The 13,938-nt window shown below is 45.6% G+C and overlaps 2 protein-coding genes across 6 annotated transcripts in view; one reads left to right on the plus strand and one right to left on the minus strand.

Annotated features, from left to right (window-relative positions):
* The window catches only part of Eipr1 (EARP complex and GARP complex interacting protein 1), a 114,754-nt gene extending 103,590 nt beyond the window's left edge, over positions 1 to 11,164 (minus strand). Inside the window, exons 1-2 of one of the 2 annotated variants that reach the window (XM_034514625.2) lie at positions 10,972 to 11,164; positions 1,061 to 1,144 (exon numbers count right to left, since the gene is read on the minus strand). In XM_034514625.2, the coding sequence (XP_034370516.1) occupies positions 1,061 to 1,144; positions 10,972 to 11,013 (126 nt within the window). In that variant the 5' untranslated portion in view covers positions 11,014 to 11,164. The remainder of the gene's footprint in view (positions 1 to 1,060; positions 1,145 to 10,971) is intronic. The other variant, XM_034514626.2, reaches the window with a different exon arrangement.
* Positions 11,165 to 12,508: 1,344 nt separating this feature from the next.
* Trappc12 (trafficking protein particle complex subunit 12) overlaps positions 12,509 to 13,938 on the plus strand; it is a 61,546-nt gene continuing 60,116 nt past the window's right edge. Inside the window, exon 1 of one of the 4 annotated variants that reach the window (XM_034514278.2) lies at positions 12,509 to 12,657. The gene's annotated coding sequence lies outside the window, so the exon portion shown is untranslated. Of the gene's footprint in view, positions 12,658 to 12,694; positions 12,824 to 12,978; positions 13,094 to 13,938 lie in introns of those variants that run through there. The other 3 variants (XM_076942045.1, XM_076942046.1, XM_076942048.1) reach the window with 3 other exon arrangements.

Raw genomic sequence — 13,938 nt, forward strand, 5'->3', positions numbered from 1 at the left:
TAAGTGTCCACTGCAGTGTCCACAGAAGCAAATGGGTTTCTTCTTGTTGAAATGGAATCATAACCTGTTCCAGGCTTAATTACACACAGTATTAGGAGCAGTGAGAAATGGCCCAATGATCATGTCCCCAGACTGCCTCTTAATCATTTATACAGTAAAGGCTATGTCACCACAAAAACAAAGCAAACTACAAAAGCAACTAGCAGGGCTGAGGAAGATGACACAGTCTTTAAACTGTTTGCTGCATGATCATGAAGACCTGAATTTGGGTTGCTCACACCCATATGAAAGCCAGGGATGATGACACAAACCTATCATCCTAGCACCAGTGAGGTAGAACTAGACAAATCTCTGGAGTTCATGAACCTGGCCAAATCAATGTGCTCTAAATTTAATGAGCTAAGTGTACAAGGCACTGCCTGGCATGGAGATGCACCTCTAATCTCAGCACTCAGGAGGCAGAGGCAGGCAGAGCTCTTAGAGTTTGAGGCCACTTTGATGTACACAGTTCCAGGCTAGCTGGGCTACAGGGTAAGATATCTTACTCTGTTACTTACACATACAAACAAACATACACACATACAGGGATATATATATATATATATATATATAGAGAGAGAGAGAGAGAGAGAGGAGAGGAGAGGAGAGGAGAGGAGAGGAGAGGAGAGGAGAGGAGAGGAGAGGAGAGGAGAGGAGAGGAGATACAGACAGGGACAGAGAGAGAAACAGGGGAGAAAAAAATAATTGAAGAAAAAACCCAAAGTCAACTACTAACATACACATATACATGCACCTATACACACACAAACACACGTACATATACCATGAACATACATAAAAAAGAAACAGTAAACTGACTATTTAAATTATTGTAATCAATCATTATACATAGTTGGGTAATAGTTACGACTTGGAAATATATATTTAAATCTAATGAAAATTCTGTTTGTGTGGCATTAAATTTTTTTAAATGTTGTTTGAAAAAATCAAGAGCAAGATGGATATGAAACTAAGAATAAGCTTCGTAATTAACATGTATACATTTGTCAAAAATAGTTACCTGATTATCATATTTAAGAGACTGCGTCCCAACCAAGAAGCGAATGGCATCTGTTTCCGCAGTTTGAGGTGTTAGCGCACGTGCCTGAGGAAGGAGGAAATGCATACACATTTATGAAGTTAGGCTTAATAGACAGAAAAGTCGGCTTATCTCATCTGCTGAGATGAAGGATAAATCAGCAGTGTCTAGAGGCGACTCCACACTCCTAACACAATTGCACTTCAAATCTGAACGTGAAATAACTCTAAGTGGGCACTAATCTAAGCAATAAAGATACAAATTATTTACACAGTGATAGTTAAGTTGTGCAATAAAACCGCCATGTCAGCAATAAATAGATTGGTTCAACAAATTATACTTCATCAAAACAACACAACAGAAAAGGCTTCCAGCGATGCAATGCAGGTAGTTTAAGCCAAGTTCCCTGCAGAGAACTAGAAAAGCAATGCAAAATACAGTCTGCCTCAAGGCAGCAGAGTGTGTCAAGAAGCCCAAGATCTGCCTACTTTGCCCTGCAGGTTTAAGTCTGAGGGAAGCTGGGACAGGATAGGAGGCTTAGAATCCAAACATGCATGGGCAGGGCCAACCACCAAAATGCTGGGACAGATCTCACCACATGGGGACACAGCAGTGGGGAGCAGAATTGTAACAAGAGGCCTGGTACAAACTCAAACTGCATGCTCTCAATCCTTGATCTGACAAACAGACAACTGCTCCCAGGCTGGGGAAAACTGCCAGCAGTAAGTCCTCCAGAGGAAGGGAACTTCCAAAGTTATCATGCAGAAACCTAACCTCCATTCAAAACTAAGTCATTTCACAGTAAGACAAAACCAAAGGGGCAAAAGAGAATGGAAAAGGGCAGAAAATCCAAACGGCCCATTCTCTAGGAAACAGGCTCTCCCTTAAGGTGTGTGTACCTGGAAAAGTGGCATTTGCTACAGAGGCCTGTCATTCAAGTGGCTAGGCTTTGTACCAAGCACCCCAGTTGAGCAAGTTGTCTCTGGAGAGTGGAATGGCCTCAGGCAAAGTGCCTCTGCAAGTGAAGCCACCACCAGCCGTAGGACCCAACTAAGAGATGCCAGCAACCACCAAGCTCAGAAGCTTCACCTGAAGGTGAAGTTTAGGAAACTTAGGTCAGCATAAGTTGCAGCAACTGTGCTTAGAGCACTCATAATAAAAGACAAGATTTTAAGTTTCCCACTTTGAGAAAGCAAAGACTCCCCAATTCTGACTGGTGCTTCAAGCTTGTAAAGTAGCTCAGCTCTTTCAGTGCAATTGTTACCAGGACCCAGGCCAAGACCCTGTAACTTACACCTTACTTCCTGCTGCAGGGACAATAATGGCTCATTAAACATGTCTACATCCTGATTCCTAGATACATAAGTGTGTTCATACACACAGTGAAGGACCTGTGCAGCTTCCACTAAGTCAAGAACTGGAGGAGGGAGAATGTCCAGGATGTTATTCACACTTGTGCTCAAAACCAGGACAGCTTTTGTAGCTGCAGTCACAGACACATGGAAATAAAGCAGAGTTAGAAGTGAGCTACAGGGGGGAATCTCAAGCAACCCTCCAGTTTCATTTGCTCCTACTTGCATGTGGCACTGAATGTTCATGATCCCAAGCACAGGGGTCATGAGTTCAAGGCCATCCTGGGCTACATAATGAGACCGTCCCTCAGATATTGAGAAGGAGAGACCAACCAATCTGGAGGTCACGCTGCTAAACCACACATTATTAGTTTGCCAGAGATAACAGTTCTGCTGTGTGTGGTTACAAGATTCCTGGCCCACTTTTACTGAGAAGTTATTCTTTACTTGAGGCGTTCCATGGGTGACTAGAGCAGGACAAGAGGTTTGGTGTTGGTCTCCTTGGCAGCCTTGCCTTTAGGCCAAATACTATTATGCTTTGCACAGACACATTGGTCACTAATAAGTATTTTGTTCACTGTAGTATGAGGCTTACTTGACCTAGTCTCTCTTCTCCTACTTCAAAGTTAAAGATTCTTAAGCAGCCATGCCTATGACTAGACACTCCAGATCATGGAAGGAAGGAAGAAGGAGGACACCCTGTGTTCCTGGAACATCTCCTCATTCTCAGAAAAGACATGGATATTCCTCCATTTCTTAGCTTCTCTCCTCATCATTCCTTCTATGGTCCTTTTGGATGAGACAGGCTGATTTGTGAGCAAAGCTGCCTCCCTCTTTTCCTTTTATGTTCTTTATCCTTAACACTTCTCTCAGACACTGGGTTTTCAGTAAGGTAAGCCTCCAATAACACTATCAGTAGCTTAAGAAAGACTCAGATAATTACAAAGATTCAGGCAGCTGTTGCTGGCTCTAAAGATGGAGGAAGGAGCTATGTGCCCAGGAATGTGGGTACCACTGGATAGTGGAAAGGAAAGGGCTACAGATGCTCACATAGAGCCACCCCAAAGTGACAAAAACCCTAGTGAATTGGTTTTAGTGGATAGAGGCCTGTGTGGGGCTTCTCACGTAGGGAAAGGTAGAAGCCTCTAAATTTCTGTAATTTGTCACAGCAGTTGTTGAGGCCCACATTCTGCCTCAACACTTTTGCCTCAACACTTTGATGCTAAGTGCTCTGGTCAAGAGAGAGTGTGGCTCTTGGGGCAAGAGACACGAAGAATGGAGACAAGACAGGGTGTGATTCAGTCTCTTCTATTTTCTCAAGTCTCCCTTATTGAAGGGAATTCTGAGGTATTTATATACACAAGTAGGAGAACACAGGTGAAAACACTTTACCACGTGCACCATACAGCTGAGGTCACTAAACAGCAAAACAAGCTATGTGGGATAAACAATATCTTTATCAGAGTGTGCTTCAGCTGTTATAGGCTTTTGACAACCAAGTCTTTCATCAGGGTATATGGTTCCAGATGGCTGCAAAGTTGATCTAGCCGCTTTCTACTAAAGTTGGCTCCCAACAAGCAGTAACAGGAAGCCCCTCCCTCACCAAGCTCACCACTGTCCACAGTGGCTCTCTCACAGGAGACTGACTATTTTTGTATTTTTACTATTTTTTTAGATTATATAGATATAGATTTAATTATTTTTTACTTTTTCCTTCTTTTTTTTCTTTGAAAATCAGTAAGAGAAAGCATTTAACGGCTGTCTTGACCATCTAGTCTGTACTGCTTGCACTGCTTTCACAACTGGTACAAATTTTAGATTTCAGAAGACCAACCATACTGCCTCTGTGTTTCCACCCTTCTCCAGGGACAGCAACAAAAAACTCAACTGATAGTGTATTTAAGTAAAATGGAGGAACTACCATCCAGGGTGACACACACAAGCTAACATCTGGAAAAAGTGATCGTCTACTCAACAGACAAAGCAGGCTAGGGATGCGTGTCCACTCCTGCCTCCCCTTCTGCACACTAGGATGGACATTTGGATAGCCTTAAACAAGTCTGTGAAATGGTTAATCCTTTTTGGATCTAGAAATCTGCACAGACACATACCAAAACTGGGGCCTATCAGTAACACCTCAGAACCTTTGAGCATTTTGTGCCTTAAAAAACCTAGTTTAGGCCACACTGACTGTTGAAAGGAAGAAGGTGGTCACCAAGGTAGAACTTAGGTTCACCCTGGTGGGAAGAAAATAGGAAATGGGCTCCACCTTTACATTAGTACACAAAGACCTTCAAATGCAACTAGAGGTCACACAAATGATACAAGACCTAGAGTACACAAAAATAGGACCAGGGAAAGGACCCAACTGAGAGAGAATGACTATTTCACATTAAAAGTCTTTTCTGCATTTCAAGTTGATGACAAGAGGCTGATACATGTATGTGTCTCCTGCTCTACAGGTGCCATCAAAGTGTCCAAGAAGTTCGAGGCGTAGAGTCACCACTATAGAAGGCAAACAGCTAGAAAGATTGGAAGACAAACTAGCATGGTATTAAGTATCAAAGACACTGGCAGAGACCACAGTAACAGGAAAACATTTAACAAAATCACCTCTGGCTCAACATTAGGCAAAAAAGAGGATATGCAAATATCATCATTTTAAAAAAGAAGGAAATCCGGGCCAGAGCAAGAGGGAGAAGAGAAGGGGGTGTGGGGGAGAAGGAAATCAAAATTAAGCAACCTCTAGTAGCAGCCATCCAAAAGAAGAAGAGAAGGAGGAAGAAGAGGAGGAATAGGAGGAATAGAAGGAGGAGGAACTCCAGAATGCAGACGACATTCCTGGGTGTAGGCAGACATACACGTCACCTCTCATCTCATGCATGCTACTTATGGTACCCTGGAAAGGTGTCCCAGAGGTGAAAGAAAATGGAGCTCAGAGAGCAAGAAGCCAGAATTCCAAATGGCATTACTGACCTGGAGGTATTTACTTCAATCTCATACAATGCATAGTTGTTTTTGTTTGCTTAGTTTTTAGAAAAACAGATAAGTAAAATCATTGTCACAAACAAATATGAAATGTGTCTGCAAAAGACTCAAGAATGTTCAAACTAAGACCCTCTCACTTTCAGGAGAGGTTGTCAGGCAGAATTACTAAGATTGTTCATTCTAGCCTTCTGGTGTCAGATTTCTTGCTGTCTGCGGCCCAGACTTTTCATTAGCAAAGAGAAGAAAAAACTTTACAAGATCAAAAGACAAACTGATATAGGAGTAAGTATTGAAGACACTTGCACAGAACACAGTAACAAGTTAGCACTTAACAAAATCACCCTCTAGTTCAACACTGGGTAGAAAACAGGATTAAGTATCATCACTTATGGAAGAAGTCAACCAAAATTAAGTGACCTGCATTAGCAGTTTGGTCTGGCCAGAAAGAGAGTCTCACAGGTTCCACTGAGCCCATTCTAAGTCCAAGTTATTTTTAAATGTCTATTCATATATGTGAGTGCGTCTCTGAGAGTAAGCCAAATGTGTAGGGGTGCCTGTCTCACCAGAGCAAGGCATCAGATCCTCTGGAGTTACAGGCAACTGGGGGTTACTCAAGATGGTACTAGGAAACAAACTGGTATCCTTGGAAAACCATAAGTACTTCTAACCACTGAGCCATCTCTCCAGCCCCAAGATCAAGTTCTTCTAACAGGTCACAAACATTTCCACAAGCTGTCTTGGTTTACTCGCCTACTTCTGTAATGAACATGGGGAGACGTATGGATGCCATTGCCATTCAATAGATAAAGATACTAAAGACATTAAATGACTCAGCTTTAGTCCCAAAGCTATAAAAGAAAAAAACAATCAACAATAAGAAAAACCAATCTTAGGTCTGGCTGTCTCTAGAGCTTTAAATCAGGTAACATATGTGGTTGTAGTTAGAATACCAGCCATCTTTCTTTCTTTCTAAAATTATTTATGTATTTAGTTTGTGTGAGTACACTGTGGCTATTTTCAAACACACCAGAAGACGGTATCAGATCCCATTACAGATGGTTGTGAGTGACCATGAAGTTGATGGGAATTGAACTCAAGACTTCTAGAAGAGCAGTCAGTGGGTGTTGTTGTTGTTGTTTTGTTTGGGTTTTGTCTTTTTGGTTTTTGTGGGTTTTTTTTTTTTTTTTTTTTTTTTTTTTTTTGGTTTTTCGAGACAGGGTTTCTCTGTGTAGCCCTGGCTGTCCTGGACTCACTCTGTAGACCAGGCTGGCCTCGAACTCAGAAATCCACCTGCCTCTGCCTCCCAAGTGCTGGGATTAAAGGTGTGCGCCACCACTGCCTGGCTTAGCAGTCAGTCTTCTTAACAACTGAGCCATCTCTCCAGCCCTTGCAGCCACCTTTCTTAATTCCATGTGTCCTCTCCTTCTCATACAGACAGGCTTTCGCATGTTTTTTTATGAGATTTCTAGTCACTGGTCTCCATGAAGTAAGCCAAACCAATAACAGAAACTGGAACTAATGAGGGACCAAAATAATGGCAGAAAATGGTCACCAGGACGTTAAGGAGACCATGGCATCAGATCAAAGCATCTTATTTGGCTGCTTACTAAAGTTTGAAATACATGGTTAACTACACAGCAGACAGCCGATGGCAGCTAAAAGCAGTAGCCTTGAAAGGGTAATGCTAACTTAGAAAGAGAAACAAAGCGGAAGGGGTTGTACTCTACCAAAGAACAGGTCCAGGCTAGCCTTTTCCTGCAGTCAGCAGACTCTGAACAAACCTCCTCACCAAGGCAGCAGGAGAGTAAGCCAGTAAAAGTGATGGAGGGCAGGTGACTGAAGGAGCAGAGGAAGGAAAGAAGGAAGAAAAAAAGAATAAAATACTTATATTAAAGAGCCACCTGATGAATTTTTAAACAAGCTGTGGCTTGGTGGTAGAGCACTTGACTACCATGCAGGAGGCTCCAGATTCCATCCCAGTACCACAAAAACCAGCTGATCAACTGAACCTACAAACCCAGTCCACAGACACAGCTCTCCCCTGGGCATGGTGAGTGGAATGCACAGGAGCTGAACTTGTCTCTTTCCACCTGTGCTGTGATCCAGTGCACACAAAAGGCCTAGCATACAGTAGGCACTAGGTAATTACTTGATGTCCTGACCCGTTTCTTATCAACTTGACACAAGCTAGAGTTACCTAAGAAGTTCAACTGACAAAATGCTTCAATCAGATTTGCCTTTAGGCAAGTCTGAGGTGCATTTTCTTGATGAACAATTGGTACCACCCTGGGTAGGTGGTCCTGGGAGATACAGGAAAGATAGCTGGCCATGAATTCGAGGGTAAGCTAGTAAGTACCATTACTTCATTGTCTCTGTTTCAGTTCCTGCCTCCACTGTCCTGTTGAGTCCTGACCTTCATAATGCACTAATGAGATGAAATTAAGCCTTTCCTCCCCAAGTCCCCTTTGGTCGTGGTGTTTATCACAGCAATAGAAAAGCAGGCTAAGCTAGTTGTGGCTAAGGTAGTTGTGGTAGTGGTGCATGCCTTTAATCCCAGCACGTAGGAGGCAGAGACATGCGTTTCTCTGAGTTTAAGACTGGAGTGGTCTACAGAGTGAGTTCCAGAACAGCCAGGGCTACACAGAGAAACCCTGTCTTGGATTGGGGGAAAGACGGTGGAGATGGGAGGACAACAAGCTAGCTAAGACATCTATCAACTGAATAATAAATAGATTCCACCAGGAAAATGTTACCAAAACTTATCTCAAAAGAAAGAAGGCCTGGCTAGATGGGATGATTCAGGGGTAAGGAATACTTGTTGCACTTACAGAGAACCTCGGTTCAATTCCTAGCACCCAAATGTAGCTCACAACCACCTGTAACTCCAGCTCCAAGGGATCTGAGATGCTTTTCTGGCTTCTATGAGCAAATGTAGTGCACAGACATACAAGCAAGTGAAACACTGATCCACAGAAAATAAAAATAAATCTAAAAAGAAAGAAAGGAAAGGAAGGGGAAGGGGAAGGGGAAGGGGAGGGGGAGGGGGGAGGGGGAGGGGGGAGGGGGGGAGGGGGAGGGGGAGGGGAAAGGGGAAGGGGAAGGGGGGAGGGGGAGGGGGAGGGGGGGGAGGGGGAGGGGGAGGGGAAAGGGGAAGGGGAAGGGGAAGGGGAAGGGGAAGGGGCAGGGGAAGGGGCAGGGGCAGGGGCAGGGGGAGGGGGAGGGGGAGGGGGAGGGGGAGGGGGAGGTGGATGGGGAGGGGGAGGGGGAGGGGGCGGGGGATGGGGAGGGGGCTCGGGGGGGGCGGGGGAGCGGGAGGGGGAGGGGGGGGGGGGGGGGGAGGGGGAGGGGGAGGGGGAGGGGGAGGGGGGGGGGGAAAGGGAAAGGGAAAGGGAAAGGGAAAGGGAAAGGGAAAGGGAAAGGGAAAGGGAAAGGGAAAGGGAAAGGGAAAGGGAAAGGGAAAGGGAAAGGGAAAGGGAAGGAAAACAAAAGAAAAGCCTGAACAGCTGCTACCAGGACTACACTATGACCACAATGCCATGAGAGTAGAAGGCCGGAGGTAAGTAGCGCCATGCTGCTCTGACTGCTCCATAGCCTGACACAGGGGAACTCCCCGGTCTGATGAAGCCATCCTACCAAGACAATCACATGCTGACAAGAACAAGACGCTTCTAGAGAACTGTCAGTAAAGAAGCTAGATGGAGCATGGCAATCCCTTCCCAGTAATCAGGGACTACCCAAAATTTAGAAAACTGTTCGTGTAAGTAACCATGAAGATGAAAGTCAATAACACGCTAGAAAGCCAGCTCAGCCACTAAGAGTGACCTGCTGCTCATGGAGGGGAGCCAGCACCCACATCCGGTGGCTCACAACCATCTGGAACTCCAATTCCAAGGAATCCAGAGCCCTCCTCTGACCTTCCTGGGCACCAGGCACCCATGTGGAGCACATGCATGCATCCAAGAGAAACACTCATATGCACACAATAAAAATAAATCAAAAAAAAAAAAAAAAAAAAACCCTCTGAAAAGCACACATCTGTGGGAACCTTCAAGCATACAGGCTTCCTCAGGACGCAGTATGCTGACTCTGGCATAGGCCCTGCAGCATTCCCTGTGTCCTCCCAACGGTGCTTCTGAAGCTCCCACTGACCTTCTCCCCAGCACAAGACTGCTGTGCCCTAACTCTGTGTCTTAATGTCTGTCGATTCTTTGTGCAGATTTTAAGTCAATGTCCCCCTGTCTGCTTCTGCCATTCTGCATCATACATCAGGCATGCCTGAGCTTGGAGCCTGTCTCTTGGTAGTACACAGAGCAATCTGAACACAGCTCACTGAGCATATGTGTGTGCTGTCTCAGTAAAGTCAGGCTTGCCTGCCCACTTTGAACCTAGAGGCTTACACTGACTACTGGGGCTATGCATCTCACTTATAAATGATCACAGTCCATGGACAGTCCTCCCTGAAATGAACTGGAATATCTTCCAGTAACTTCCATTTGTACTTAGGTTTCAAAAGAAACACTAAAAATTGACTCTGAACATATTCCACACTTTTCTTCTCATTTTGTAAGTAAATACATTGATATCCCAGAGGGTAAATACCCTCAACAGGCTCAGTACAGATATCTAGGCATATCCTCACTCTGTCCTTCATTGTCTGACCTTAGCCCTACCATATGATACCTCTATGCATCCATATCCTCATTCTTTATCTGAAAAATGGGTATATAGAATCACTTGTATAGAGCTGACTTTCTCCTCCCATCAGAAGTCAAGGGCAACCCCACAAAGTAATCATTACAGATCTGTGATCAAAGACACACAATGTCTAAGGATTTTATTATTTATGGAAGGTTCACAAAAGACAGGAATGAGGGCAATGAGGCTACACTGGACTTGAACCCATCTAGATTTCAGATGTCATTCCCAGGATAACAAAGAAAATGACAGGAACAGACAAGAGTCAAAGGCAAGGAGTGTAGAACAGGCATACCCGATTCTTAGCATGGGAGCTCTGGGTACTCAGTAAGGCGTTGAGAATAGCAGAAGTTTCCAGTGAATTCTTATCAAATCAAGGTCTAGGTCTGAAGAACTCCCTGGGAGATGGAAACCCCCATCCCACTAGTGACTAGAATATGTAATGCATTTAATAGCTATTGAAATAAAAAGTTCATAAGGAAAAACGCAAGTATATTCCCAACCTGAGTGAGCAAAATGCTTCATAACACCACCCAGCCAGCACTCCTCCCCACCCCCCATGAAGTCCCGCTTTGCCGCTCTTGGATTGGGCAGTATCCAACACACGCCTCAATGCTCAATAATTTGCTACTCAAGATCCCAGAAGTGCGAGTGTAATGAAGCCACCTGCGGGACCGAGTGCTCACCCTCTGCCGTCCATGCCAGCCCTGGGCCTCACTCGGCCACACTCCGCGCGCGTCCCCTCTCCCCAAATCCGGGACTTGAAGCCCAGAATCCTTGGAACCAGACTGAGTGAGCGCGCTCGCTGGTGAGGGCCAGGCACTGGCGGCACCGACCCTCAAACTCTGCCATGCTCACCTGGAATTCCAGCCCGTAGATCACTGGGGCGTCGTCTTCCATGATACTCTGCCTGCCCAGGTACTCAAGCCTCAGAGCCCTAGTCCCGCTTCACCAGGGATCAGCCAGAAACCATTCATTCGCCACCTAAAAATGGACTACGAGCCCCAGACCGGCTCCCTGATGGCTCACTTCCTGTTTTCTTCGTCGCGTCATCAATACGCTCCTCCCGGTGGCCAATAGCAGCTGTGCCTTTATTCTGCGCATGCTCATTCGAGCTTTCATGGGGGCCTGCAGCCGCAGGAGATCCTGGGATGGAGGGCGGGGCCAGGAACAAATGCTGAGAGAATGGACGGCCAGCAGAGCGGCGCTCTGACGCTCCTGAGCTGCTGCTCCCTGGAGCGCTTGAGTCCTAAGCCCTAAAGAGAACAGTTAAATTGGCATTATGGTTGACCGAGTTTTACTCCTAAACCGTGGTCCTGAGCACCAGGGCACTGCCCAACCCACTGGCAGGACCTTTGATCCAACCTCAGAATCAGGCTCTTAGAAGCTCGAGTTAAGACGGTGGTGATGGTGTAGGTGAGCAGTGAGCTACAGAGAGCGGTGAGCATTTCACATGATCACCTAGTCCTGCACAGCGACACAACTAAGCCCACGATCTATACTGCCCAGAGCTCTCAGAGACGGAAGGTATGAAAAACACTGCAAGATAAGAATGTACTATAGGAAATTAACTGTCCTGATTCTATGGAGTTATGGATCTACACACACGTTTCTTATGTGTTTGTGACTGTTGCCAGTTTCTCTTGACTGACCTTCATGACAGTAGTTTCTGTGATGCTACCATTAGCCCCCTTAGTAGTCACCCATTGCCCACCTGTGGCTTACATTGACTTTCTGATAAAACCTCTGGTGACTAGCTTCCACTAATAAAGCTATGAAAGTCATGAGATAGCACCTGAGGCCTACAGCAAAGCGGTCCCTGCTTTGCTGGGAACCCACCTATCCACTGCTTCCAAAGTGTGCTTGAGACGTGTATATTTTTTGCTGTTACTGTAAAGCTTCATCGAGTTGTTATCATGTAGGACAGAATCTAAGGTGACCTGAATCTATGTTCCCAAGCTATAGTCATTCACCATTGGCTCCATAATAAATTCTTCTCCCCTTTGAGATGAGAGCTATGTTTTTTACATTGTCATAGAAATGTGACACAGAAAATCAAGAAATCAAGGTCCTTGAGTTGAGAACAGTTCTCAACCAACCATCAGTTCAGCAAGCAAGGCTGACTCTTGACTCCTTACCCCTCCCAGCAACTTTATGGATGTTAGCACACACTGCCACAGACACAAGGTGGGAAATGTGGAGAACCAACAAGCACAAAGACAAAGTCCTAGGAAAAAACATCCTTGGTTGATGACAGGCCCAAGGACAGATGATTTTCTTCAATCTCCAGGACCATGCTTCTTGTCCTCTACACATTTTGGCCTCAGGTCCCGCCCACAGCACTAGAGCCGGAAATGCGTCCAGCTTCTAGTGGAGAGCTAGCAGCTCCCGAACTGAGCATGTGCGGAAGTCGGGGCTCAGTGGCCAACGCACGCAGACGCACAAGCGCTCGGGACCTTGGATCTTGAGTTTATTTCCGGTTTTCCATCATCTCTTCCGACCCTTGTCGCCTGTGGGTGACCCGACCTCAGGGGCGGGTGGCAGGTGAGGAGCGGGTGGTTGTGAGGAGGGTCGCCGGGACACTCGACCTTCCCATGGAGGGTGGCGTCCTCGCATAATCACCGCTCTCGGCCACGCAGAGCAGCCCCAGTAGGGGCTGACTCCTTTGGGCTTTAGCCAATTCTGTGTGCTCCCTGTGGTTTTGGACAAGGTACACACCCTCGTGGCCTCGGTTTTATGTGTAAAAAGTGCGGGTTCATGAGTATGCTTAGTAGGTGCCCGAATTACCTCACCAGTGCTCATGCTATGTTTTTGTTTTGCCCCAACTTTTGTTCCTGTCGTCCTCGGTGTGTTATATCCCCAACAGTGAAGCACTGTAGTAAGCCAAAGTCTGGGTGACGAGATAGAGGATGGAATGCCTTAGACATAACCTGAGCACTGAAGAATAAGTCGTGTTCTGTGGGCAAAGTGATTCATTCCTGTAAGTCCAGCGTTCAGGAGATTGTGATGGGGAAGATTTTAAGTTTGAGGTCAGTCTGGGCTAAATAAGGAGACACCCCTCTCTGTCAAAAGAAAAAGAATGAATAGAGTCTAAAAACTAAAAGAAGGGGTTGACAGGATGTCTCAGTGTCTGCCACCAATCCTGATAACCTGAGCTGAATCCCACAGGATCCACAGGATGGAAGAAGAGTACTTCCAGATGGTTGTCCTCTGACCATAAATACACAAATGAATAAATACATCGTAAGACAAGGTGTTGGTGCTGAGCCTGTATCTCTCAGCATTTGGGAGGTAGAGGCAGGAGGTTCACCAGATCAAGGCCATCTTAGGCTACATAACAAATTTAAGGCCAGCTTAGGTTACCGAAGACCTTGATTTATAAAAACAAATTCTCACACATATTAAAAAGCTAAGTAAACACAAAAAATAAGTATCACCCAGCCAGTGTATAGTGAAATTGGAGTGTGCGTACGCTGTTGCAGAGAATGGGAAAATTGCAGGAGAAAAACTACAGTTCCTTCTGAAAATAAGAGGTGATTACTGTTGGCAGTGGTGGCGCACGCCTTTACTCTCAGCACTCAGGAGGCAGAGGCAGGTGGATCTCTGAGTTCGAGACCAGCCTGGTCTACAGAGTTCCAGGTCAAGCAGGGCTACTCAGAGAAACCCTGTCTTTAAAGACAAACAAGCAAAATGTGATGGCCGTGATCTACCACATAGCTCTCTGGGCACTGAAATAAAAATGTGCTGTACCAAAGAATTAAAACTAGAGTTTCAGAGGTACACCCACACATTCTGTTCACAGAAGCACTGTGCACAGTTGCTAGA

This window comes from Arvicanthis niloticus, chromosome 11, assembly GCF_011762505.2.
Source record: "Arvicanthis niloticus isolate mArvNil1 chromosome 11, mArvNil1.pat.X, whole genome shotgun sequence".
In the NCBI taxonomy this organism is placed as follows: domain Eukaryota; kingdom Metazoa; phylum Chordata; class Mammalia; order Rodentia; family Muridae; genus Arvicanthis; species Arvicanthis niloticus.